The following is a 26504-nucleotide window of genomic DNA, read 5'->3' on the forward strand; positions in this document are numbered from 1 at the left end:
GAGTTATTACGTTATTTAATGTAAATCTTTATCTTAAAAAGAACCGGTGACATCAAAATGAAATATTAAAAACATTTTATATATATATATATATATATATATATATATATATATATATATATATATATATATATATATATATATATATATATATATATGAAATGTTGTGTATGGAGAACTATAAAGTAGCATAACATGAACATACTGAAGGTAAATAGAGGTCAAAGTGGTTTTATGTTACCGGCCTCCACCACAGAAACAAAGCTGCAGTAGCAGACATCGGCCTCTTGGGGTCCCTGCTGAGGCCGATGACGTCATGCCCCAGTCAGTTCTCCAGGTGACTCGTTCCTCTGCTCCATGAGCTGCTGAAGCCTCTCAGCTGTTACTTCAGGTTTTAAGGTTTCATTTGTGTGGAAATAAATGTTCTAAATATGATATTTCACACTGATGTGACGACATCGTTAAAGATGGATCCACATGCAGTGTGTACAGATGAAGCACTCACACACATACACTCACACACTCTCTCTCTCACACACACACACACACAAACACACACACACACACACACACACACACACACACACACACACACACACACACACACACACACACACACACACACACACACACACACACACACACAGTTCTGTCAGTTTGACCGCCAACCAACCCCTCAGACGCCAGCCAGTTACCTAGTAACTGCTTCACTTCCATGGTGATGAAAAGACACAACAAAGAAAAATGCTGAAAAAAAGAGGATGGGAATGAAGTGAGGAAGAGAGAGAGAGAGAGGAAGAGTGAGGAAGAGGAAGAGAAAGAAAAAGACAGTAAGAGTGAGCAAGATGAAGAGAGAGGAAGAGTGAGCAAGATCAAGAGAAAGAGGAAGAAGAGAAAGAGGAAGACTGAGGAAGAGTAAGAGTGAGGAAGATGAAGAGAAAGAGGAAGAGTGAGAAAGAGGAAGAGTGAGCAAGATGAAGAGAAATAGGAAAAGTGAGGAAGAGGAAGAGTGAGCAAGATGAAGAGAAAGAGGAAGAGTGAGGAAGAGTGAGGAAGAAAGAAAGAGAGAGAGAGACACACACACATTCATGCTAGAAATGAGAGGAATGTCCCTTTAAAGAGGAGGAGGAGCCTCCTCATCCTCAGCCTCTTTCCTCTCCTCCGGTTGTTCATTTCCCTTGTAACTCGTCATCTTCAGCTCTGACTATAAGACTTAAACAACACATACGCAGTAGTAGACAAACATTGTTTCACTACAACAAAAATAATAACATTTTTCCTCTTTGTCTTAAACTTTATTCATAATCTTCATTTACCAGTCAGTAGTGCATTCCCAGGCTAGCCGACCAGTAAAACCAGCGATGGAGGCCTGTGGTGTCTGGATGTCGAGTAGGAAAAGGCCTCTAGGAGCGAGGCGGGACAGAAAGAAAGTCCTTAGCGTAGCCATCTCCAGCTGCATGTCCTCCTGCTCCCTCCATGCCCACAGGAGCAGACTCTCTCTGAGGAGCAGCTCTGCTCTGATAGTTCTGTTCGTCCGGCTGTGCAGAAACAAAAAGCTCAACAGCTCTGAGCCGGTTCTGGACCCCTGGACCAAAAGGGACATCGACAGAAAACCAACAATACAGCTTGAAATTCTCTTTTTTCCATCTCTTGCTTTTCTTTTCCAGTCAGTAAAGTAAAGCTCTTCACAACCATAAAACTTTCCATTTTCGTTTTTTTTTTTTTTAACATTTGTATCATATATTCACAAAAACTACTCTGACATTTGACAAACATTTACCTCAAATGACATCAAAGCAAAAGAGCAAAAATAACACATCCAGTTTGACTATTCCGCCTCTTTTTTGTGCTTTTCGCCGCTTGTTTTCAAAGCTACAGACGCAGAGAAGGTGTCTATCTCTATTTGCACAGATCACGCTCACAACAACAGCCTCGGCCCGTTGATCCAGAACTAATCGACCGGCAATGAACTTCTTCTACGTGAAGCGAGTCGTCCCTAGACGGTCGTAGCACACGTTGAGCTAGAATGACGTAGCACGGCCAGACAATAACAAGATGGTGGACCGGTGCCATGGAGAGAGGACCGTGGAGAGAGGACCATGGGAGGGAACGGGCCCTGAGGGCCCCGGTGCCATGGAGAGAGGACCACGGAGGGAGGACCGTGGAGAGAGGATGGGCCAGAGGGCCCCCGAGCCAGCACACAGCAGCCATGGAGAAGACATTTCTGCTCTGTTGTTGGCTGATTGATTTCCTCTGGGACACCAGAGCATCAACCAGAGCTGGCTGATCAAATGCTTTTGACTCAATGTTTGTGAAAATGACATGTGGTTTTATTTAAAATAGTCTGTGCTTCACACCAGTGATTGTTCTCTGATAAATTAGTTTAGTTCACGATGAACAGTGAGATAAGGTGAAGCAGTAGTTTCACACTTTGGGAATGAATTCACCTTTTGTCCGGATCACACACATAAACGTGATGTTGTCCCTTTCGGACAGAGCCGGGCTAGCTGCATCCCCCTGTTTCCAGTCTTTGTGCTAAGCTAAGCTAACCTGCTGCTGCTTTTTATTAACGAATTTCCCAAAATGTCAAACTTTTGCTTTAAGAAAAGATTGTTCCTGCAACACATTACAAAAAACTGTATGTAATCTATGAATTCATGTTCATATCTCATGTACTATGGCTAATGCAGCTACGTGGACACACACCGTTTAATCTCCTTTTGGCTCTGCTTAGTTCCCATTAAGGGAACTCTTAATGCTGCACAAACGCCTGTGCTTTTCCTGCTTTGACACTTGAAAATGTCGCTGTGAAAAAGTCTAGTTGTGTCTGACATCTCTCTCGTGCACTATGTTTACTGTCTGAAAAGTATGCGCTTCATAGCGTCTCAGATCAGTGAAGGTTGTCGTGTCAGCAGATTAATACCTGAAGTTTGTGTATAAGATCTTCACCAAATAAATATGGTTTTAATGTCCACATACTATCAGCCATATGATGCATGATGCCATGAACGTTTGCAGCTCCACGTCACTCCTGCTGCCGTGGAGCTGCTCTACTGGGGTGATGATGATGATGGTGGTGGTGGTGGTGGTGATGATGGTGATGATTGCCTACTCCTCCCTCCACTGGAGCCCCTCAGTATCAGCGGTCCCCTCAGCACAGAGTCCCATTGACACACTTCAGTCCCTCTTTAAGCAGGTCACTGAATCTATTGGGAGGAAACTTCTTTACAGCATCTTTCTTTGATTTCCCATCTTTTTAAATATCCTCCTCTGTGGAATTACCCCTTGTCTCTCACCTTGGCGAAGGCAGAAGGTGACCCTGATTTATTAAAGATCTCTGTTTTTCAAGATGTGTTTGATATTGTGATCACAATCTGCTGCACCTTTGTGTTTGTGAAGGCAGGATGAGTCAAACAGAGGACTGAGAGCAGTGTGGCAGCATGCCATGACAGGAAGCAGCAGAGCAGATATAATCCCGATGCCACACATCTGAAGAAACTCTCTGGAGCCGCACATACATGCAGAGGGTGGGAACGAGGAAACTGGGTTTCATGGTGTCAGAGAGAAGGAATTCAGGTCATGCTTTCACAAAGTCGTCCGTCTAACCATCTGCAGGACAGCGCAGGCCGTCTCCAGCCTGTGGTAAAGCTATCTTAAGGGCAATATTTGCATTATCAACAGTTCAGCTTCACAAGTCACAAAAGATGCAAATAATGTATGTAAGGTTTGACAGCTAGCCATGGACATCCACAAACATGTTATCAGTAGTGTCTGTCTGTTCTCTCCATCGACACACTGAAGGAGGAAGAAATCTCAAATGGCACTCTTGATGAAGTGCATTAAAGCTGAGTGCTCCAAGATGGCGATCTAGACCGCCAGGGCAGATGTGTGTGTGTGTGTTTTCCCTGCACTGACGCTGCCCAGAGTCTCCTCGGTGTTATCGATGTCTGGGAAGCTGCAGCATTAGCGATAAAAGGTTGGACCTCTGTTTAGAAATGTTAAAGTGTTTGTCGCTGTGAAACTTTAAAGTGGATTTCCATCTTGCCAACGACGGTTGATGGAACTCCGATCCCATTGGCTATTTTCCATTGTGACATCATTAATGGGGAGAGGGGGGGCTTCCATGTCCTCAACGATGACACACAGAAAATTGAAGATACAGTTTCTTACAGTAGCACACCTGATGACAGCAAAGAACCGCTGGAGACACTGAACACTGAAAGCAACATGAAAACCCTCTTCGGGTTACACACACTTGAGTTAGCCCTTAAAGAACAAAACAGTCCAGAAACTAAGTCACATGGCGTCCAGGAGAGAGAGGAGAGACAGCAGCGAGCGAGCACAGAGGCGTTTCCTCTCCAGGAAGGTTTCTGTCCCAAAGTCCGGCCTGAGTGAGACCTCGAGGGGAGGATGGACAATCAGATGAGGCTCTGGTCTTGATATGTGTCACACACCTCACTTCCCTGCTCACGTGCACGCGCACACACACACACACACACACACACACACACACACACACCCCTCACATCCCTGCTCACATGCACACACACACACACACACACACACACACACACACACCCTTCACGTCCCTGCTCACGTGCACACACACACACACCCGGTGTCGTCGAGTATCCGATGCTCTCCTCAAGAGTTCGAAAAAGACGGAGAGAAGGCAAAGAAACAGAGAAACAGAGCAAGACGGCAGAAACTAAATGCTTTTCTTGTCTTAAAAACATTTACTAAATCACGCAAATGTCCATTATTCATATGTATATTTTGAAGCTCCTTTTTCCACCTTGATGAATGTTGCTTATGAGTATGATACAGTTTAGTTATTTATTTAATTTACTCGACTGTCTGCGTCTCGGGAGAGGAGACACAGCACAGAGGAAGAGAAGAGGGAGAGAGGAGGAGAGGGAGAGAAGAGGAGGAGAAGAGAAGAGGAGGATGAGAAGGAAAAGGAGGTTGGGTTGATACAGAGCTTGATGTGTCTTCATCTCTGGTGGTGATTGGTCTTCAGTCTGAGGGCGAAGCTGCTGTCAGTCATGAGGACGGAGGAGGGGTCAAAGGTGAACAGGGTCAGCAGGTGAACAGGCGGAGGGTCCGCAGGTGAACAGGGTCAGCAGGTGAACAGGTGGAGGCTCAGCCCTGCGTCTCCTTGCCGCTCTCTCGTTCCCGCTGACCGCTCTTGCTCATCTTCATCTCCGTCAGCTGGATGTAGCGCAGCACGTTGGTGTCTGTGACAGAGAGGAGTATGAATACATTATTATAGGAGCTTTGCTTTCATACATTTCACTTGTTAAAACAGTCACTTGTTGCTTCTTTGATGCTGGAAACATAAAAGCAAACCTTCTGAATGAGCCCAGACGTCCAGGAGGACAGAAGTTAAAGCCTCATTCATGTCTTACAGAGTTATAAGTCTTGACGGCACGAGAATCAAAACTTGAAGCAAACAACAAAGAAGAAGACGTGGACAGATAATATGGATGTAAACTATCTGGATTTCAAGTCATTAATATGTCAAGCATCAGTCAATAACAATATCAAGGAGGTGATGTCATGGTCCTCAGAGGCTTCATGTGACAGTTCATAACTGCGGTAATATCCCACAGTGAACCCACAGTGCGTGCTCACCTGTGGGTTCGCGGGTCTTGGCGTCACGCAGGTAGCGCAGAGCACATTCGTAGTCGCCCAGGTGGTAGAAGGCGATGCCGGCGCGGTACATGGCCTTGAAGTGGTCCCTCTGGTGGTTCAGCACCTTCAGGCAGTAGTCCTTCACTCGCTCGTAGTTCACCAGCTCGGACTGCAGCAGACACGCTGCAGGAGGAGGGAACGCGTTCACACACTTCAATTCATCTGAAGAAAGATTCATTTCAATGAAGATTCATTTGAAGCGGGTGCTTCGAGTCTCAGTCGACAATTAAGTTTAACCTTCCCTCTCTCCATCACTTCAGACCATGACTATTATTATTATTATTATTATTATTGTATTGAGGAAACACATACATCTTCTATACATGTTTCCTCCCCACGTAGAAGATGTGTTTTAACGTTTTGGTTGACTAATACAGTATTGTTACCTCTGATTGAGAGCTGTGACGTTCTTGTCCGTATTCACAATGCAATAACAGCATCATCACAGACATGAAACACTCTCATGAAACTAGAACCGAAGCAAACCGTCCTGTGTTTCACTTGCTCGTGACTCAGAGGTGGAAGCTGTTTCCCGTCCACAGCGACGAGAAGTTGTCTCAGACGCCTCACACACACACACACACACACACACACACACACACACACACACACACACACACACACACACACACACACAAAATCGCTTCCAGAGGATCCAGTTACAGGCCATAACGCCTAATGGCTGACGCACACGCACACACACACACACACACACACACACACACACACACACACACACACACACACACAGTAACACAGGTGACTGCGATCGATAAAGTGGTCCTTGATGTAATACATGACGACACAACCACACAGACACACACACTCACAGAAAGGCCAAAACGATGACCTTGCAGATACGCACACACGCACGCACACACGCGCACACACACACGCGCACACACACACACACACACACACACACACACACACACAAAGGCAGCGTGCACAATGATGACTGCTGGCCGCGCCCTCACCATTAGGCAGCTGGATGGCTTGAAGAGGAAACGCGGCGTGCGGTGAGATGCATTATGGGTGTGATAATGACAGGATCATCAGACGGCTGGGCGGGACCGGAGAGACAAAGCTCCCATAAAACCAGGAGAACAACACCACTGGAGCCGAGGAGCCCACTGGCAGACACACTGGTGTGTGTCACCACATCACACACACTATAAATTCATTTCAGAGATTACAATTCTGAATTCACGCAGGAAGTTGTTTTCAGAACTTGTGTAAAGTTGTTTGCAGTACGACAGAGGGAGTATTATTCTCCATCAGGAGTTTTAAGAATAGTTCTCATGTTTCTCACTCTGTGTGCAGGACAACACACACACCTCCTCACTGTGTGTGTGAGGTGTGTGTGTGTGTGTTATGTAGGACAACACACACACCTCCTCACCGTGTGTGTTATGCAGGACAAACAGTCTATTTAATGGCGGTAAACACAATGAACGGCTCTGATGCAGCGCTTCTCCACTGATTCATCAACGCATCAGTCCTCCAGTGAAGCCTTGACTAAAGACATAATGCAAAAACACAAATAATAATGAAAGCTTCAGCTCGAGACACAAAGAAATGAAACAAGCCTGTGTTATTTAAATAATCAAATTGAGAATTTATGGGATAAACTGAAACATTTAAACTGAAATGTATAATTAGGCAGACACAAATTATCATCGGGGCCGAGTGTAAATAGAGCAAAACAAAATGTTCAGAGTCATTAAAAAGAAAATAGTTGTTGTTGCAGTGACGCTGTGAGAGCTCATCTGGTGTCATGAGTCTCTCTGTTCCTCAGGAACTTCTGTCTCACTGCCAGAGAGGCAACAAATAAATACAACTCAGGAAATTGGAAATAAATGCAACATAAAAATGCAATTGAACGTCTAAACGCAGCGACGAGCCGACAGGTGCAGAGCAGCTGTCGACTGGAGTGCGTGAATGTGTGTTTCTGTGGCGTGAATGAGCAAGAAGAGGAGCGGGAGTGTTTAACACAAGCTCAGAAACCCTGCTGCTTGGCCTCCAGCAGCAGGCTGAATAAAACAGATCCTGCATTCGCTTTCATTCAGTTGACAGAGTGCCAATGCCTGGAGGAAAAGAAGAGGGAGAGAGAGAGAGAGAGAGAGAGAGAGAGAGAGAGAGAGAGAGAGAGAGACAGAATCCAGACACAGCCGAGGGAAAACAATGACATAATTACTGTAAGGAAGGTAAGAGGACAAGAGGAGACAAAGGGCAGGAGTCCTTCCTCTTCCTCCACGTCACCTCATCTCCCCCCCCCTCTTCATCACACCAGGCGTGACACCGTCTGGCTAACTTGCGGCCCCAGTGATTAGTCTGCTGTCCATCAGCTTGTAATTAGTTCTGTTGGAGTGTAATGGCCAATGAGAGCGCCATCACTCCCACACAGACACACAGCCTCCATCTCCTCACACTCGTCCTTCACCTTCTGCCCCTCCTCCTCCTCCTCCTCGCCTTTCACCTGCTCTCCTTCACAAATGTACCTGCAACAGATGGATCTACAGAGACAACTGAACCGTGCATGATGAACCGTCATCATCGCAGAAACAAACTCCAAGCTGAACCTGACGCCGCCGTTCTCGGACAGCGCGGCGTCTCTCGCGGCCCTGACAGCTCTGACACCTTCTGCAAAGGCTTCCTGTTGTTGAGAGGACGAGCTGCGGCGCTCAGCTGGTGCACCACCAGGCTGTCTGCAGGACGTGACGCAGCACCGACCACAACTTCACCCGCCGGCCGCTGCATTGTCTTCTCTGTCTGAGCCAAAGGAGCAGAATTTGTTTATATTAAAATAATCATTTCAGATTGATGCTTTGAGTTTGGAATAATGAACAAAGCATGTTGTTCTCTCCTCCTTTATGAAGTCATCAGAATCGTCTTCTTTACATCTGCGCTCATCTTTTCCTTTCACACAAACATTTGACTCTGATATTGATTATTCATTGTCTTGGAGGATATCTGAGTGTGGATATTATTTTCAAACAAACAAATGAATGCCTGAAGATCAACAACTACGGTTTATTAAAACAACTCTTCTATGGTTGGAGCAGTGGCTAACATTTTGAAACATAATAGTTTATAATCGTTCTTCCTCTCATCTGTTGTCTCTACTGAGGAGTTGCTGCTTTTCATCTTGAACCTTTATTTCATTTCAATAGCTGCTGTCAGCTTTTTTTTTAACCTAATGTTGTTTAAAAGGAGCAGTCACTCCCATAATGCAACAGCTCAGTGTTTCTAAACACACATATCGGAAATATCAAACATTTTCCTGGGAGAACATATGCATGAACAACAGCAGGTTGGCGTTGCTCATGCTGCGTTCATTTCATTCAGACCGTCAGCAGGCAGATAAAAGCTTCTGAGTCGATGACACCGCCGTCATGAGTTCCTCTTATTCTCCCACTTGTTGAAAAGAACAAACCAATGAAAGATGTTATGGACGACGAGCGAGCTGCTGTCCTCTTTGTTTGATCTCTACAGAAACCAAAGCCTTCAAATAGGTGATGCTTAGAGGTCTTCATGCTTCTAGAAGCTCCATCACACGTCTACAATACTGACTCACGATTAATGTTCATCTGCTGAAATATTTATACAAGTGAGGAAGCTATCGGCTCTATGACCTCACAGAAGAACCCTGTGATGCTCTCCACCCACACCGCAGGCTCCAGAGCTGGAGCCAGGCAAGGAGTTGTGTTACATGTGCCCGGTGTTGTGTGTTACATGTGCACGGTGTTGTGTGTTACATGTGCACGGTGTTGTGTGTTACATGTGCCCGGTGTTGTGTGTTACATGTGCACTGTGTTGTGTGTTGCATGTGCACGGTGTTGTGTGTTACATGTGCACTGTGTTGTGTGTTACATGTGCCCGGTGTTGTGTGTTACATGTGCACGGTGTTGTGTGTTACATGTGCACGGTGTTGTGTGTTACATGTGCACTGTGTTGTGTGTTACATGTGCACTGTGTTGTGTGTTACATGTGCCCGGTGTTGTGTGTTACATGTGCACTGTGTTGTGTGTTACATGTGCACTGTGTTGTGTGTTACATGTGCCCGGTGTTGTGTGTTACATGTGCACGGTGTTGTGTGTTGCATGTGCCCGGTGTTGTGTGTTACATGTGCACGGTGTTGTGTGTTACATGTGCACTGTGTTGTGTGTTACATGTGCACGGTGTTGTGTGTTGCATGTGCATGGTGTTGTGTTACATGTGCACTGTGTTGTGTGTTACATGTGCACGGTGTTGTGTGTTACATGTGCACGGTGTTGTGTGTTGCATGTGCACGGTGTTGTCTGTTACATGTGCACGGTGTTGTGTGTTGCATGTGCACGGCGTTGTGTTACATGTGCACGGTGTTGTGTTACATGTGCACAGTGTTGTGTTGCATGTGCACGGTGTTGTGTTGCATGTGCACTGTGTTGTGTTGCATGTGCACGGTGTTGTGTTGCATGTGCACTGTGTTGTGTTGCATGTGCACAGTGTTGTGTTGCATGTGCACGGTGTTGTGTTACATGTGCACAGTGTTGTGTTGCATGTGCACGGTGTTGTGTTGCATGTGCACAGTAAGCCGGCGGTATCAGAGGGGAAACTAAATGAAGCTCCTGTACTCAGGAGTCAGGACTTTGTTTAACTCATTACAACATTCATTTGAGGGCCAGAGAAACTTTCTCTATTACTTTTACTCTCGTGAGTGAAACCATGCAGTTAAATAGTAGATAAGTGCAGTTTAATAAAGATTAGAAGAGACTTTCATTGCGGTCTGCAGTGACATCATGCTGTGGCCTTTAGCCAGTATCTGAGTGATGTCATGTGTGGACGCTGGACAGACGCCTTCAGCTCTTCATCATCTTCTCTACTGTGAACACGCTCGCTGGAGTCAAACATTGTTCCTTTTGATCCCTTTCTTGTTGTTTTTCAATTATGTTTGGATAACACGCACAACAGCTGTAAAGAAACAAGCTGTCTGCATCAGACTGCAGTAAGAAAGCTCAACAGAGACAACCCAGAGGTTACGGCTCAGCATCTCAGGGAGGCAGTGAATATGTTTCACTAAACACCTGAAGTAAATGAACGGCTAAACTCGAGCTTTCACACTAAACAGATAGAACACGTGTTGGCAGCTGCTTTCTTCTGATAAGAGTCGGTTTCTTCCACATTGTGTGTACACGTCCAGCAGACGCTGCTGCCCACCTGATGGAGGCCGACAGCTTCCTCCTGGTCGGCTCCGTCTCATGTTCTGAGGGAGATATCTGTGTGTTTATCTGCTAAATGCTGCACTGTGTTCCCATCAGAGAGGAGAGGGGCACAAACCAGTGAGTGTGTTTCCATACACTCGCTTTCATTTACGACAACAAAATAAAAGAAGTATCACAAAAATACATTTCAGGACTCAGGACGTTTGATGCATCTATAAAAACAAAAACATCAGATATGAGTACAAACAAATAAACTTTACTAAACGAATAATAACTCCAAATATCTGCATTTTCTGTAAATGAAGTTGAGTTACATTTGGACACTTAACAAGCTCTCTCTTATTGTATCTGTTGGCTCATCACAAACAATTCCTTCATCAATAAACAATCAGACGATAGCATTTTAATGTAACATCTGAACTCATAATCTGTGTTTAATTTGACAGTAGTGGTATGAAAGTGTTAGTTAACTGCTCCAACGTTCACATTTCACTGAGATCACAAACAGGAACGAGCTTCAGGGTCTGATACTGAATTCAGATGAACATGAAGCCGGTTTGCAGGCTTTATATTTATTTATAGGCTTTTAGAAGCTTATTCTAATTACTGAAAAAAGGCTTGCAGCGGATACCTCCTCCAACCCTCCCTCCCTCCCTCCCTCTCCCTCTCCCTCTCCCTCTCTCCTCTCTCTCTCTCTCTCTCTCTCTCTCTCTCTCTCTCTCTCTCTCTCTCTCTCTCTCTCTCTCTCTCTCTCTCTCTCTCTCTCTCTCTCTCTCTCTCTGTCTCTCTCTGTCTCTCTCTGTCTCTCTCTCTGTCTCTCTCTCTCTCTCTCTCCCTCCCTCTCTAGTTTCCTCTGAGCTGATGCCATGACTTTTAACTACGGACTAAAAAAAGGTTTGACAGACACTTTTCATTTATTCATTACTTCACACAACTGCCAGTCCATATCAGAAGATAATTACAGTCCAAAAATCTAAATCTGACATTTTATTTTCAGTGAAATGTCTGAACTATATTGCCATGAAATTTGCCCAAATGTATTTATGAAAGGATGAATGAATCCATGAATTTGTGACCCTCGGACTTTTCCTCTTGTGCCGAGCTAAGTTTAGTGAAACCTAGAACAACTATTGGTTTTAAACATTCACAACTTGTTCTGTTCCAACAGAACGAGTTGTATTATTATTATTATTATTATTATTATTATTATTACTTTTCGATGACACAATTATCTGTGTTGTTCTGTTTTTTTGTGCTGTTTTCTATTCTGACTTTATTTCATGGAGAGTTGAAGCGTGGAAGAGCAGCAGCACTTGTAAAGCTCCAATTAAAAACTGATAATACTAATATACTCATCATGTCCTCTTCTCTCTTCCTCTCTCCTTCCTCTCTTCCTCTCTCCTTGCTCTCTTTGCTCTCTTCCTCTCTCCTTCCTCTCTTCCTCTCTTCTTGCTCTCTTCCTCTCTCATTGCACTCTTCCTCTCTCCTTGCTCTCTTCCTCTCTCCTTGCTCTCTTCCTCTCTCCTTGCTCTCTTCCTCTCTCCTTGCTCTCTTCCTTTCCTCTTGTTAGATGACTGGATTGTATTTACCTGAGTGACAGCAGTCATCAGGGCTCTGATATGAATCATATTGGTCTGGATTGGATTTCTCACCCCTTTCACAATAAAACATGAATATGAATGCAGCTCTAACCCCTTAAAGGGCATGTTCCTCCTCTCTGTCTATAATCCCATCATATTTAAGACTTTTTCCAGTTTAGTAGTTTCACGGCCTCCATCTTCACGGCCTCACCCCTCCCCCTCCCTTCTCTGTTTCATCTGTGAGCTCATCGTCGGGTTGGCACAGAGAGAGCATGTGAGTACAGTAAATAGTGCCAGTCGAACCCGACAGCAATGCCACGCCATCTGCAGACCTGGCACCGCCCCTCCCCCGCACAGAGGGAGGAAACACTCCAACCAAACCTCCCCCATCATCACCTTCTCCACCCCGCGCAGCATTTCTCACAGAGCACATGGCATCGCGTGTTTCTCCTCTCCAGAGCACCATCCTTTGCTACAACCCTTTCTCCTCATCTTAACCTCCATCTCACATTTCTTCTGTTCACCTCATTGGGCCATCTCTTTCATCTTTATCCATCTCATCACTCCATCCGTCCCCTGGTGACGGAGCTGCTGGAGATGAAAGGAGGAGTTTTATATTCTGTTCCTCTGCAGACAAGCCCTGCAGGCTCACTAGCGGTGGGTCGATGATGGAAACCAAGCTGCCTGCAGGGTTCCACGTCACTGACATAATGAATACAACTGAGATTGGGCTTAAAGGCTGTGATGAGGGACTTTTCAAGGCTGTTGAGGAAGTGCAGCTCGTTGTGATTGATGACGAACGCAGTGCTTTTCCATGCACACAGATGTGTGTGCCACTAACAGAGAGTAAGGCCTGGAACAGCCTGTCATGGTTCAGAAGTTCATGAATGCTCTGGGACTGTGGATAGAGAGTTGTAAAAGAGATGTAAAACACAGTGTCTAGTTTAATATAGAAAATACAATTATGTTTATGAACGTACACTTATATTTTATTGAATTAAATAACTATTTTTAAAGGATTTCTTGTGGATGTTACTCTACATGAATATTGTTTTACATCTCACGTCCCTCCTCTGGACTCGAGGACACGTGAAGGAAACACATTCACAGCTGGTATCACATGTCATCTGTAACAGCTGATCCGTGTGTCTTGAACGTGTTCTTGTTCTGTCGACGGTGACGAGTGAAATCTGCTGGCTCATCATCTCGGCTATCCAGAGCCCTGTGAGCCGCAGCGGCTAAAGGAAAAGAAGGCTAATGTTACCAAACAAACTACCGCCTGGTGCCCTCCTGCTGTGACTCAAGACTATTCACACACTCATCCAGTCAGGAGGAACAAAGAAGACGCCAGAGATCAGAGCGAGCGGGAGCCAATAAGAAGTCAGCGCGATCACACCAACCTGCTTTCTGTTTTAAAATGCACAACCGTTACAACCCGAGTCTGACAGCGAGCTGCTGAGAAGTCCTTCTTCATGAGCAACATCAGGAAAAAGAGCAAACAACCTGCTGATCTCCTATCTCAGTGAGTCTGAGTCTCGGGTCCACATGTTGCTCCTCTGGACTGCGACAGACGCATTTAGAGACGCTCAGACTCCTGAACAGACTCAACAAGGACACAGGACATCAGCATCCATCGTCTTCATGTTCCACAGAATCAGCTTACTGCCAGTGTTTATTTCTGTTTTTCTTCTCTTTAGACATTCACTCCTTCATATAATCTAATTGTGTCTTTTTGCCAGCATATTTCCTATAATAATCCCACATGCATCAATCCACTGGAACAGAGTCAGCAGAGCGAATGTCCTGAAGAAACTCTCTTCACTCTCGTGCATATATATATATATATATATATATATATATATATATATATATATATATATATATATATATATATATATATATATATATATATATATATATATATACTCAAGTATTAATCACAAAAGAGACAAATGTTTAGTTTCATCATTTTGAATTAAATGATATGCGGCTCCTCCAAACAAGAAGTTTTAATCCTCAAACTGAGACTAAAGGTTATTCATTATCATAAAGCTGTGAGCCAATAAATGTTAATATGAGATGTAAAGATAACAAGGTTATTGAATTCAGTATTTCAATTTGATCTGCATTATTAAAAGGTATGACTGTGATATTTTATATTTATCTTATTTAGTTAACAACTGCCATAAAAAGACCAAAGCTAGACAAGAATTGAACTAAACAAGAATTAGTTAAATAATTCGTGTCTATAATGAATAAAACCAATACCTCCAATAAATGCACAGTTTAGTCTCGTCACAGTAAAAGTGTTTTTCTTCCGGTTGTCTTGTGAAATGAAGCGTTTGAAAGTCCTGGAGCTGGTGAGCAGCTCAGCTCCTCAGTTACGAGCTCGCTGTGAGACAGAAGTCATGAAACACTGAGACATGGACTCACTGTTTGGGTTTGGCCTTGTGGCATTTTTGATAAAGATAGCCACAAAGCCACAACATAAATATAGATCTTATGTGCTTTAACGTGACATAACGTGTAATAATCAATCATTTCAATGCATACCAGCAGGACATGAATACATATTCAATAATCCCTCATGTGAACATTAGAAGGACACAAACAACAGCATTATGGAGTAAACACAGCGTGGATGGCAGAGCAGGTTGAAAAGAGCTTCTTTGTGATTGTGAACATCCTGCTGGAAGCAGCAGTGATGGAGGATTCATACAGCAGCCCGCTGATGGTTGCCATGGTGAAAATGGTCCCCCGTCAAGTGCTAGCGGCCCCTCCCTCCTCCCTCCCCCTCCTCCCTCCTGCCCTCTCTCCGTTGCACCTCTCTCTCTATCACTCGTCTGACTTCCTTGTTCTTTCCATCCTTCGTTCTTCCTGCTCTTCCTCCTAATTCTTCTTCTTGCTCCCTAGTTTCCTTCTCCCTTCCTCCTCTCCTCTTTGATGTTTAATCTGTTGTGTAGATGCTGTTAGATTCTGCCTTACACAAATGTATACGTGCTGTGTATCACACATGATAAATGATATCAAGTTTACAATAGAGCTTAAACAATTGATTGATTATGTTATTGATCGGCAGAAAGTTGATCATCCATCATTTTTCTTCAATTCTAGCTTCACTATTGTGAGGATTTGTTTCATTTTAAACTGAATATATTTGTTGTTGTCTGTTCCATTAAAACAAGATATTACAACAGATTGTAAAGCTCCATTTTTCATTTGTGATATTGAGCAATATCAATAAACCAGACTTGATTTGACTATAAAAATCCATCTTTGTTCCAATTGATGAGACACAAAGGCTTCATCGATAAAACACACTGAAAGGGCGCAGACATATTGAACTAAAATGACTCTGATATGTGATACATGTAAGCATTTTAACTAAATATTACACAATCCATCAAAAACTACAAATGTAGCTCCAACCATCCCAACTGCAGCTTCCCGGTGTTTCCCTGCTGGACGCCTTCAGGACCTCCAGCGTTTAGTCAGAGAATAAAGCCAACGACACCAAGATGAACGCAGCCGGAAGGAAACAACAACAACAACAACAAATTGTCTGGGCCTCCAAAGGTCAGACACAATCCTGGCTTTAGACACTTGCGATGGACAATTTTTTGTATTTTGACATTATGTAGACATTGCATTATAGAAAATAATGAATAATAAAACATATTTGTATGATTTTAATAGGCCTATTTTTCTGAATGTTTCCAGTGTGAACGGGCAGATGATGGGTTAATATTGTGCAGCTCCGTTGTGTAGTGTCCACCAGACACAGCCTTACATCACCCGGATGTTTGAGGGGTGTTATTCCAACACGTGAAGGACTCTTCTCATACACAATAAAAACATAGTCTAAGAGGCTTTTTGGACGTGTGACTAATTTATTCATTGTGTGTTAATGTTCTTCATCGTCAATTGAAATAATGCCTCTATGTCCACGTGATGGACTTGAAGTCTTCTTTCCTCTGGCTCTGCACACACCCGACACCCGCAGAAACAAGCAGCCCGGCGCGCGTGGACTCGTGAACCGGAACAAACACGGAGCCGACAGCAGCGACGGGTGACGGGGGTCTGTGTGTCGCGTTGTGTCGCGTTGTGTCGCGTTGTGTCGCGTTGTGTCGCGTCGTGTCGTCGCTCACCTGTCAGGCTGTCGTAGCACTCGATCTCGGTGCTCTGCACGGTCCTCCGCTGCTCCTCGGTGAGCTTCCCCGCGGCTTGGCTCAGCAGGTTGACCTCTGAGCCCGTCGTCCCGTCCGCCACATGCACCCCTTTGAGTTGCAGCAGCGCGCGGTGGTACTTGCCGATCGCTTCTCGGAATTTCTTCTCCTTGTAGCAGCGGTGACCCTCCGCCTTGAAGTCGATGGCTTTCTGGATCTTCGCCTCCATCTCCATGTCAACCGCGCCCGCTCGATGCCCTCCGCCTCCTGCGTCTCCTCCGGCCGCCGCTGCCAGGCTCCGGCCGCCTGTTTCCGGGTAGCTTTTGAGGCTCTTTATCGGGTGCTGTTTGGCTTCCATGTCTCTTAGTGGAAGCGCCGGGAGCGGGCCATGCTGCTCGGGCACGGAGGAGTGTTCAGGTGGAGAGGACCGGAGCAGCAGCCGGACACACGGGATCAGAAACGGCTGCGCTTTGTTGGCGTGTGCTCGGAGAACAGCTGCGATATGAAATCACTTCAACGGTCAAGAGCAGAGGAAGAAGGCTCGCACAGCAGAACCGTCGACATTTCCCAGCCGGTAGTTTTCCAGCCGTCGAGAGAAAACAGATCCTCGTTGTCGTCTCGCGGAAGGATGCTCGAGTGGGTTTCTGTGGAGCGATCCGAGGCACGCGCAGCTTCAGCACCACAAACAGCGCACACACGACATCCCGTGCCGAACAGCATTGTGGGTATGAAAAAAAAGAGAATTGAAGTCGTGAGGCGTTGCTGCAGTCCAGATCTTACATGGCGGAAAACAGGAAACGTGCAGAAACCGATTTTTCGTTTGATCGATTATTTTAAAACTGCATTACTGGAAAAACAAGTATGAATAAAAAACAATACATACATACATACAGTATATATACACTGTATGTCCATAAATAGCGTGCTTATTTCTATAGTTATTGGAGAATTAAGGATGCGCCATATTGACAACATTCAGTCACACACATCCCACATTTACAATATTTTAAATACATAATTCATGAACAGTCTTTGTAGCATACTATTGCACATTACGTCACTCTATTGTTTGAAAAAGACCAGCCTTTAAAAATAAATACCACGCATGCCGTTACAGCTTAATGAAGCTTTTACTTCCATGTCCATCCTTTCTGTACATGATGGCCAAACAGGAGCACCTGAGGACTTTAGCTGGAAAGGTTTTCAAGGTATGAGACGGCCAGCACGAGACCGCCCTGGAGAGAGAGCGCGCCCTCTGGGGGACACAGGCTGAATTACACCACTCTTTCACTCATCTGGTGTAGACCACCTGTAGCCACCGGTCAATTATACGACACCTGGATAAAGTATACATTCCTTTCTAAATCATGTAATCATAGCAAGGTTGTTACCCAATTTCCTCCAGATTAATAAGCAGCCGTGCCTCTCAGAGGTGTGATTTAGTCCTCTCATGGGGTTAATAGGTTTTGCTCTCTTGCAAACTGCTGTGGTTTCACATCTATGTTGTTGTACGAGTTCAACAAGCACACAGATTAATATTCATGAGCAATGTACTATCCATCAGAAAAATGTAAGCTCCATGCAGGCATTAAGGTAGAATTAAACACGGGCATAAGCACTTCTGCACAGACCTCTGCATGGTGTTGGCATAGGCTTCTGTGGTTTTCCTGCATTAAACATTGTATGATCCAATGTCCCTGTAGGGAAACCAGTAAATTAATATTTAGCACAAACAAATGATATTAGCTTACAAAGTAAATAAGCCGACACAAGACAGACGGTAAACAATCACATCTGAAGCATTTAAACCAAACAAGTATATAATCCAACCCAAACAAAGCACATTCTCAACTGGCATTCAGGACGCGATGCACAGCCTCTGAGCCTCTGGAGAATGAACACATCATCGGGAGGAGTGGGAGTTAAATGGGTTTATTGATAAATGATCATCGAAATGTTCCCAGGAGAATATAAATATTAACATTGCCGTCATGTTGATATGCAAAAGAGAACAATATGTGATGATGACATTGTCTCCTGTAAAGAGAAACGTGTGAAGAGGAGCGCTGTCTGGACCCTTTTCCTCTTCATTATTTTCAAAGCATACTTCTATCCTCAATATCCTTAAAAAACAAACAGTTCCCAGCGTTTTGGAATCGACCTCGTTCTTTAAAAGAAACAGAATTTTGATATTTTTTTACATGTAAAATATTTACAGTTCAACAAAGTTCTAGTGTGAGGAAAGACCAAAATGGTACACAGGTGATGATGAGCCATACTGTAAAGATGAACTACCTGCTGAGGCCGTGAGAGCATCCTGACACCACACCGAACGGCATCTGAGCTTCTTTACAAGATATAAGAGCGTTCACATAGAAAAATATGCAACTGGTTTTGTGCTGTGTGAAATTAAGTCTATACATTGCATTTCAAAATAAACAATATTCTACTGACACGGCCTTCAAGGAGGCGGTTATAGAAAACGTTCAGTACAATGGTAGAAAGGTTGACATGCCTCCATCCTCAGAGCTCCACAAAGCACCAAAGAGCTGTAGGGTTTCTGTCTCACTCAAGTCATTCTGTGCAACCATTTTATTTTACTTTCATCAACTCATGTTCTTGGAGGAGGTAATAATGAGGTGTTGAAGGTAACTACAAATAAAATCCTTACCTCATGGTTAGTCTTTCATTTGACTATGATCTTGTGTGTTCATTTAATGAACTTCATTTGTCTGAGGTGTGTACCTTTTTTCCCTTGGTCTTCATTCGAACTCTCAAAAAGGGAAGTCGAGGGAGCAGCATCTTATATGTTGAGTTAATGGGTAAAATGTAAAACCACCATTATGGCAGCTGAGTCAATGTCATGCCTTAACAAATATAGTTAAATATATATTTCTTTCAAACTATAAATGGCAGATATGATTGAGAACTTTAACTAAACAAAAAGGTGTTCCTATGGCAGCGTGACTAAAATGTAAAAAATGAAAGTGTGTTTATCTAAGAGTAACCCTAAAGCCAAAAAGCAGCATTAAAATCCATCATACACACACAAAAACACTCAATTCTGCAGTCCTGCATGTCGCCAGGATGAGTGCAGAAAAGGGAGTGATACAAATTCTATAAAGTACACAAAGAAAGAGGGACTTATCGGTTAGGTTCTCTTGTTGCCCAACCTCTTAAAAACACTGATAGCCCTAATGTCCATCTGGGCACCCAGAGACTCTGCGTCTACATCTCCTCCTCCTCCTCCTCCTCCTCCTCCACCTCGTCCCCCTAACACAGCCCCGGTGCTGCTGCTGACCTTGGAGCTAGCTAAGGTGAGTCCCTCTTGGGCTTTGGGCCTGGTGCTCGTCACCTTGTTGTCCTGCGTGTCAGCAGGTGTGGGTGACACCGCGGCGCTCAGGTGTGTGGCAGGGGGCTTGCCCAGTCTCTGAAGCACACTGACCTTGGCAGGGGGAAGGCCATTAAGAGACAAGGAGGAGGTGAGAGTGTCAGAGGGAGGTAGTTTGAATTTGCCTCCCAAGCGCCGCAGGGTGGTCGGGGCCGATTTTCTGGCTGGCTCCTTCTTCTGGAAGGGAGGGGATCTCTTGAGGACGCCGGCATACTGGAGGACGGAGCCATCTCCATCGCTGTCTTCCTCATCCTCTATGTTGATGCTACTAGACAATTTGCCTGGCTGCGGCTTGTCTTCCTCTTCATCCCCTCTGCCAAGACGACTGAACACACCGGTGGGCTGCCAAACACGGGACAGTACTTATCTTCACGTCTGCATCAATACAATACAAAGTGAGCTATTGCGCCACCGACAGGCCTCACCTTGGTATTGCTGGTGGTCGTGTCTGCCTTCGATTCAGCTCCAAGTCTTGCAAACACAGAGGTCCGTTTCGAACCTTGAAAAGGAGTAGAGAAGAAAATGATTCTGACAGTTCTAGTTCATGTATCACAACTCATTAATAACGATGGAAAAATAATCCACAGAATCCTTTTGAATTATTTAAAGATAGAAGAAAATCTTGCATTATTGTTGAGACAAAACTGCTGCAAGTCTCTTGTAATCTTTTTTTAAACTAAATTAGGGCATATATATATATAGGTTGTTTAAATGCTGTCAAACCTGCTTACAATAGCCGATATACTCCTTTCCCATTGCCAGGAGATGAGCATGTCTTTCTGTTTTGTTTTAGTCTTGTGCGTCATGTTCCACGTCACAAGACAAGCCAGAAAACAGTTACTAAACGGTACTGAGTGGCATGAAGGCCACGGAAGATTATGTGGTGGTTACTTTCTTTTTATACATCAGTTACTTCTTTATTTAAGCCTTAAAGTCATTGCAAACTATCTGGTAACGATGTTTGAGCGGACAAACTTGGACGAAATTAAGATGACAAAGTGCCGATCAGAAGCAAAAAAATAGCGTGTGGAGTATAATGGCATAATAGCTGATAAAAACTACTGCAGGCACTAATTTGAATGTAAACTGTATGGTCACAAGGCTTTCATTTTACAGCTGTTGGAATCAAAAGCCATGGTATAAAATACACTGTTCTTTCCACACTGAATGACGGTGTATTACATCCATGCATGCACGACATTGAGAAATATGAGACCAGTCAAAGATTTTTAGTTGGGGAAAATGTAGGTGATGTGAGACAAAAGTAGAAACAATAGTTGCTGCAGTGGAAAGTAAAGACAAAGAAGTAAATCATGACAAACATGAATGGAGGTCAAACAATCAGCCCAGAGTCATCCAACTCAGTTTTAGTATGAAAGTCCATGAAGGTTTTTAGTATTGCCTAATCGGGGCAAGTTGCCGGCAAGGCCACTGGGTCAGGCCTACCTTTCTTGGCCTGCTGGGTCAGGATGCGGCGTGTACGAGCTGTGGAGCCTTTGGGCATGTTGATGATGTACTTGCCTTCCATCTCCGCTGTCACACGTCGGCGCTTCACTGCTGGTAAACTGTTCCCCTCGTCAGCTGGCTGACTTAAAACTGACAACGAAGCGGTGGGTACACGAGGATAAGCAAAGGTAAAACAATAAGGTCGGACCCATGACTCCATAGGGTTGAACATAAGGGATTAAGGGATGTATGGGGGGATAGACACACTCCAGGACATCTACCTGCTTTGCCGTTCTTGCTTGCTTGCATGTTGGACACTGTGACCGAGAGCCGATTGTCAGGTCGCCGGGCTGGCGTGGCAGGCGGGGAGTCGCTGCTCAAAGCGTTGGCAATCATACGAGTGGCAGCTGAGAAAAAGCAGAAACATTTTAAAAGGACTTGTAATCTTGCTTGCTTTCTAAAAAGAGAGAACAGAAGACAACCGAGCTTCATAGAACCAAAGTTACACCCGTAAGAATCGTTTTTTTTCATAAGAGCATACTAGGTATCGTCAACGCCCCCACCTGTTAATAAACATCTCCACAAATGTTCAGCTTGGAGACGGTGTGGTGAGATAAATGCACAACAGGCGTACAATACTTTGTGCACTAGTGTACATTTTATGAAACATCAATAAATTGCAGCGTAATATCGAGCAAGTGAAAGTATTCTGGTATTACATATTGGTTTGTTTTATACTCACACCTAGTTACCTTCCTATGACACTTCAGACATATTGTGCAACTGCTGATTGATTGATTTCTCTCTCTCTCTCTCTCTCTCTCTCTCTCTCTCTCTCTCATTAATCAATTTAGTACATTGGTTGAAATGAGTAGTACTAATTCCTATCCAACCATGTTGAAATGAAAGAGAATGCATTCATCACATTCTGCTGTGATACTAAACTCAACTTTTAAAAGAAATCGCTTTCATTTATGACGACATAAATATGTTTCATTGATGATCAATGTGGAACATTCAAATTGAGATACTCACGAGTATTGGCAGTTCTTCTGAGCTCAGCTTTTACACTGGTCTGTCCTGAGGTGATAGCTTCGGTGGCCATTTTGCACATGTCCTAAAAAAGGGATTCACATTACATAGGTTATGTAATCGTACAGACTACTGCAGTGGCTTTGAAGAACATCCATTCTTCACGACTGCATTCAAGATACCACTGGCTATATTCCAGAGATATATTGTTTGTACATGCCTGCACCAGCAAAGACAAAACACTATCTTTCTCAACAATTCCATATTTCAGAATGTTAAACAGTGGAGTCTGATCTCACCTGTCTGTATACCTGCTTCGCATGTTTAAGAATGGAAATGATGTCACCAATGACTGTAATGCCGAGGTCCATCATGATGTCTTTACTGAGGTCCATCAGCATGTTCTTGTGAATTCTGCAGTGACATGAATAATCAGATAATACTGTATGTACTGTTGTTGGTACTTTGCATGGGTACCCTTTAGTTCACAGCAACCAGTATACTGCAAACCAACCAAGAGCTGCCAACTTTAAACCCCATTTACTAATAGCTAAATTATTCACAAGACAATTCCATTAAAGCTTTATATCAATCATAAGATTTAAAGATTTTTAAAAATTAACACAAATATCACACAATTCTGGCTGTACCCACTGGATTATCGCCAGAAAAGAAAAAAGGACAAGAACAAACTTTTCACTGTGTTTGTGATGACACTGCTCAGCTGATGAAATACACTGTCACTGCTTTGCCTCTCAGAAGGACAATGTTGTTTGTGTTTAAGCTTAGTTACAGCTTACAATAAAAAGCCTATGAAAAAGAAACATTAGGTTACCTGTTGTCCACAAAGGAGACTGCATAAGTGACTGCGAGGCCAGCAGGGATCCCAGCGTCCTTAAAAAACTGAATCCATTCTGAGGTGGCTTAAGTTATAAAAAAAAAAGGACAATTAGAAATTGCACAACATAATGGATTTCATGAAGACTCAGCCACTGTCCTGTTATTCATTTCACATATAATACAAACTCTTATGGAGCAGTCTGCAACTAATTTCATAAACCTATTCATTTCGTAGTGTTAAAGTGTCAGAAAATGTCCATCACAATCCAAAACCCAAAGGTTTAATCTTTAGTACTTCTTGAGTCTGACCAACAGCCCGAAAACCCAAAAAATGTCAGTCATCATTATATAAATTATTCAAAAGCAGAAAATGTACAAATGTGAGACGCTGGAACCAGTGTAGGTCAACATGTATGATATATTTGTCAAAATATCCATTGAGCCATTATTTCTACAGTTAATAAACTTTCTAATGATCGTCCAGCAAGTTGACGGTTTTCGTAGTACTTGTGCCCAATATAGACCTCTTCAAAGTAAATGTACTATACAGCTGGTTCTCAGTAATACCGCAAACTAAAGAGGAGAAGGTCCTGGCACTAGACCTGGCGTTATAAACCGGAGCAGAGAGAAGCATACTGCGGTCTGGGGCTGACCATGACCAGCTGGGGACTATTTATAACCCCAATAAAGAAGCGTCCTGCAGCCGGAGTTCCAGATTCAGGGTGTTCAACAGCTGCCAATACAATGGCTCTGAACTCAGTTATACAGAGACGAAATTCACACGGGGTTTAGATCCTCATTTTGCACTCGGGAGCCTGACACGAAAGAAGCACAAATGAGAGCCCTTCTTCTGTTACAATGCTCACGTGGAAGACGAGAACACCATAACTCTGACCGTGAAAGATACTCTTTAGATTCAGAGCTGGTTAGCCCACATTAGCATCAAACGGTAACCGGACCAACATAACCCGCACAGAGACCACACGGACACAGATTCAGCGCACGATGTGCCTCGACGACTGTTACAATGAATACAATTGAAATCATGAGTTTATGAAAACAATTTAAGCAAAAATAAGAACCATTTATGTTAGCATCACCGGCATTAGCGGTTAGCTGTTAGCGGTAGCTGTGAAATAAAAGATGGTCCCGGACTTCTCCAGCTTCCACCGCGAACACAACCGGCTGTTAAATCTTGGGACACCGTTCAGAAGTCGTGTCTACCAAACGGTGAAATACCGAAATATTTCTAATATCGCGAAGAGGTAACGTTGGCTTGCCGGGCCTTTCAGCTCTCACCTGTTGTCACGGACGCCATGTTTACAAGAACTGCCTGGTGACGTCACCTACATCCCGCAAGCTCGCGTTGCTCCTGTGATGCCACTTCCGCCTGGACCACCAGAAGGGCTTGTGAAGTTTTATATTCGGACGCTAGAGAGCGACATCGACTGCAGACTCACACACAACACCACGAGAAGATAGATTGAAGCTATTTATCGTGTAAATCTTAGATATTAGGCAAACCTATCTCAATCCGTGTGGAGATGGAGGCCTCGCTTTCTACTGCAAACCAAGTCTTAATATATTTTAATGTTTATTTGTATATTTTTAATATATATATATATATATATATATATATATATATATATATATATATATATATATACATATATATATATATATATATATATATATATATATATATATATATATATTTACGATGAGCGCAACGTGTAACCGGAGTCAAATTCCATGTATGTGTGCACACACAGGGCCTATAAAGCTGATTCAGATTCTGATGATAATGATTGTATAAACAAATAATGCAATGCAGATCAAGCATTTAAAAGTGAGACATGTACCGTATAATATGTTGTTTATTTATGTTAATTTGACACAAATTGGAAAAGAATATCATTTGGTCAAATCTTCAGAGGAGACAGCCCATCCAGTTGGTTTGCAGTCTAAAAACTGAGAAAAAGACTCTTCTCACAATGTAAACTTTTATAAGACCGCAAAAAGGACCAGAAGATGAAATATGGACACAGAAGATCAGTGACTTTGAAAAAGAGACAGGACACATTTGTCGTACACTTTGGTCCTTTTCAAGTTAAAAGTTACAAAACTAAGTAAACGTTATTATAGTTAGTTATGTTCAATTATATGCACTGGAAAAATAGACAATTTGATATTAGAGCACCTTCATGAAGTTATGTATCTGTACACAGTTTGACACATCTTAAAAACAAATAGCTTACTTTCACCTCACCATGTAAATCCCATATCTTCATTTTTCAACTGTGACACAATTTTCTTCCAGACCAAGAAATACAGACAATAAAGACAGAAATTATTAAACATTGTTTAAAGGAATGGGACAGAAAATAAGCATTGGCTTTGTAAAATACTTGCTAGTGTCTCTGCATGTCATTGTTGAATAAAAAAATATATTTTTGATAAATTGTAACACCATATCTTCAGAAAGTTTGAAGCCAAATGTTGCAATAAGTATTACGGATAATGTTTAATATTATCATCACACTCGACATAAAGTAGCAGTAGTCAGTTTGAGCACTGCATGATTTGCTACATTATGTTTATCCAAGAGGATAATAAGTATTGCATTTCATACCAGGGAAAATATGGAATCCGACTGTATGACGGACTTCTGGAATAATAATAATACATTCTGGAGCAACATTCATTTCAATAAAAAAATAAGAAAACTCTTTTTTAACAGTAAGAGCAGACAATTTCTCTCTTTTATGACAGCTCAATATTTCTTTTTTTTCTTTTATGTCACCTTTTTTTCAGTTTATCAATAACCCATTTGTGATTGTAACCTTGCAGGAAAAAATGATTTAAAGCAAATTTAATGCAACCCAAGTGAAAGCAATCAGATGAAAGAAGGATGCTGGGTGAGGATCTGGGGCTTTAGTGTGGAGTGCAAGTACAGTACAAGAGCCCTCTGAGATCTGTCCATCACACTTAAAGATGTAGCAAGCAATTAATATTAGACCCTAATGAAATCACAGCGTGATTACTGGGCTCTTAGAGCTTCAGCTACTGTGTTATTGGCTTGCATTCGGGATTAAATGTCCAGGTGAGTTCATGTGTATGCAGCCTCAGCAAAAGCACTGTATAACCTTTT

At 43.3% G+C, this 26504-nt stretch overlaps 2 protein-coding genes across 4 annotated transcripts in view; both read right to left on the reverse strand.

Annotated features, from left to right (window-relative positions):
- The window catches only part of ttc9b (tetratricopeptide repeat domain 9B), a 23275-nt gene extending 5932 nt beyond the window's left edge, over positions 1–17343 (reverse strand). Inside the window, exons 1-3 of one of the 2 annotated variants that reach the window (XR_011077903.1) lie at positions 16627–17343; positions 5635–5817; positions 1317–5237 (exon numbers count right to left, since the gene is read on the reverse strand). Coding sequence is in view for 1 of the 2 variants with exons in the window: in XM_068584477.1 (XP_068440578.1) it covers positions 5143–5237; positions 5635–5817; positions 16627–17002 (654 nt within the window). In the remaining variant the exon portion in view is untranslated. Of the gene's footprint in view, positions 1–1258; positions 5238–5634; positions 5818–16626 lie in introns of those variants that run through there. The other variant, XM_068584477.1, reaches the window with a different exon arrangement.
- A 1217-nt stretch (positions 17344–18560) lies between these two features.
- cunh19orf47 (chromosome unknown C19orf47 homolog) lies at positions 18561–24686 on the reverse strand. 2 transcript variants are annotated; one of them, XM_068585914.1, is made up of 8 exons: positions 24653–24686; positions 23349–23436; positions 22813–22927; positions 22517–22598; positions 21763–21888; positions 21557–21631; positions 20461–20534; positions 18561–20377 (listed from the first exon to the last, which is right to left on the reverse strand). In XM_068585914.1, the coding sequence occupies exons 1-8, from the start codon at positions 24669–24671 to the stop codon at positions 19796–19798; spliced, it is 1161 nt and encodes a 386-aa protein (XP_068442015.1). In that variant the 5' UTR covers positions 24672–24686; the 3' UTR covers positions 18561–19795. The 2 variants fall into 2 exon arrangements, with proteins under 2 accessions (XP_068442015.1, XP_068442014.1); XM_068585913.1 differs by having other exon boundaries at positions 21482–21631.
- Between the last annotated feature and the right edge of the window lie 1818 nt (positions 24687–26504).

This window comes from Clinocottus analis, unplaced genomic scaffold (assembly GCF_023055335.1).
Source record: "Clinocottus analis isolate CAN_PGR_092001 unplaced genomic scaffold, fCliAna1.0.p SCAF_2, whole genome shotgun sequence".
Classification (NCBI taxonomy): Eukaryota; Metazoa; Chordata; class Actinopteri; order Perciformes; family Cottidae; genus Clinocottus; species Clinocottus analis.

Coding starts and splice junctions, on each gene's coding strand:
- cunh19orf47 (XM_068585913.1), bottom strand. Junction 22,599..22,812: donor CGAAGCAGGTATACAGACAG/GTGAGATCAGAC, acceptor TCCCTTTTTTAG/GACATGTGCAAAATGGCCAC. Junction 20,535..21,481: donor GACCCAGCAGGCCAAGAAAG/GTAGGCCTGACC, acceptor CTCCTTTTCAAG/GTTCGAAACGGACCTCTGTG.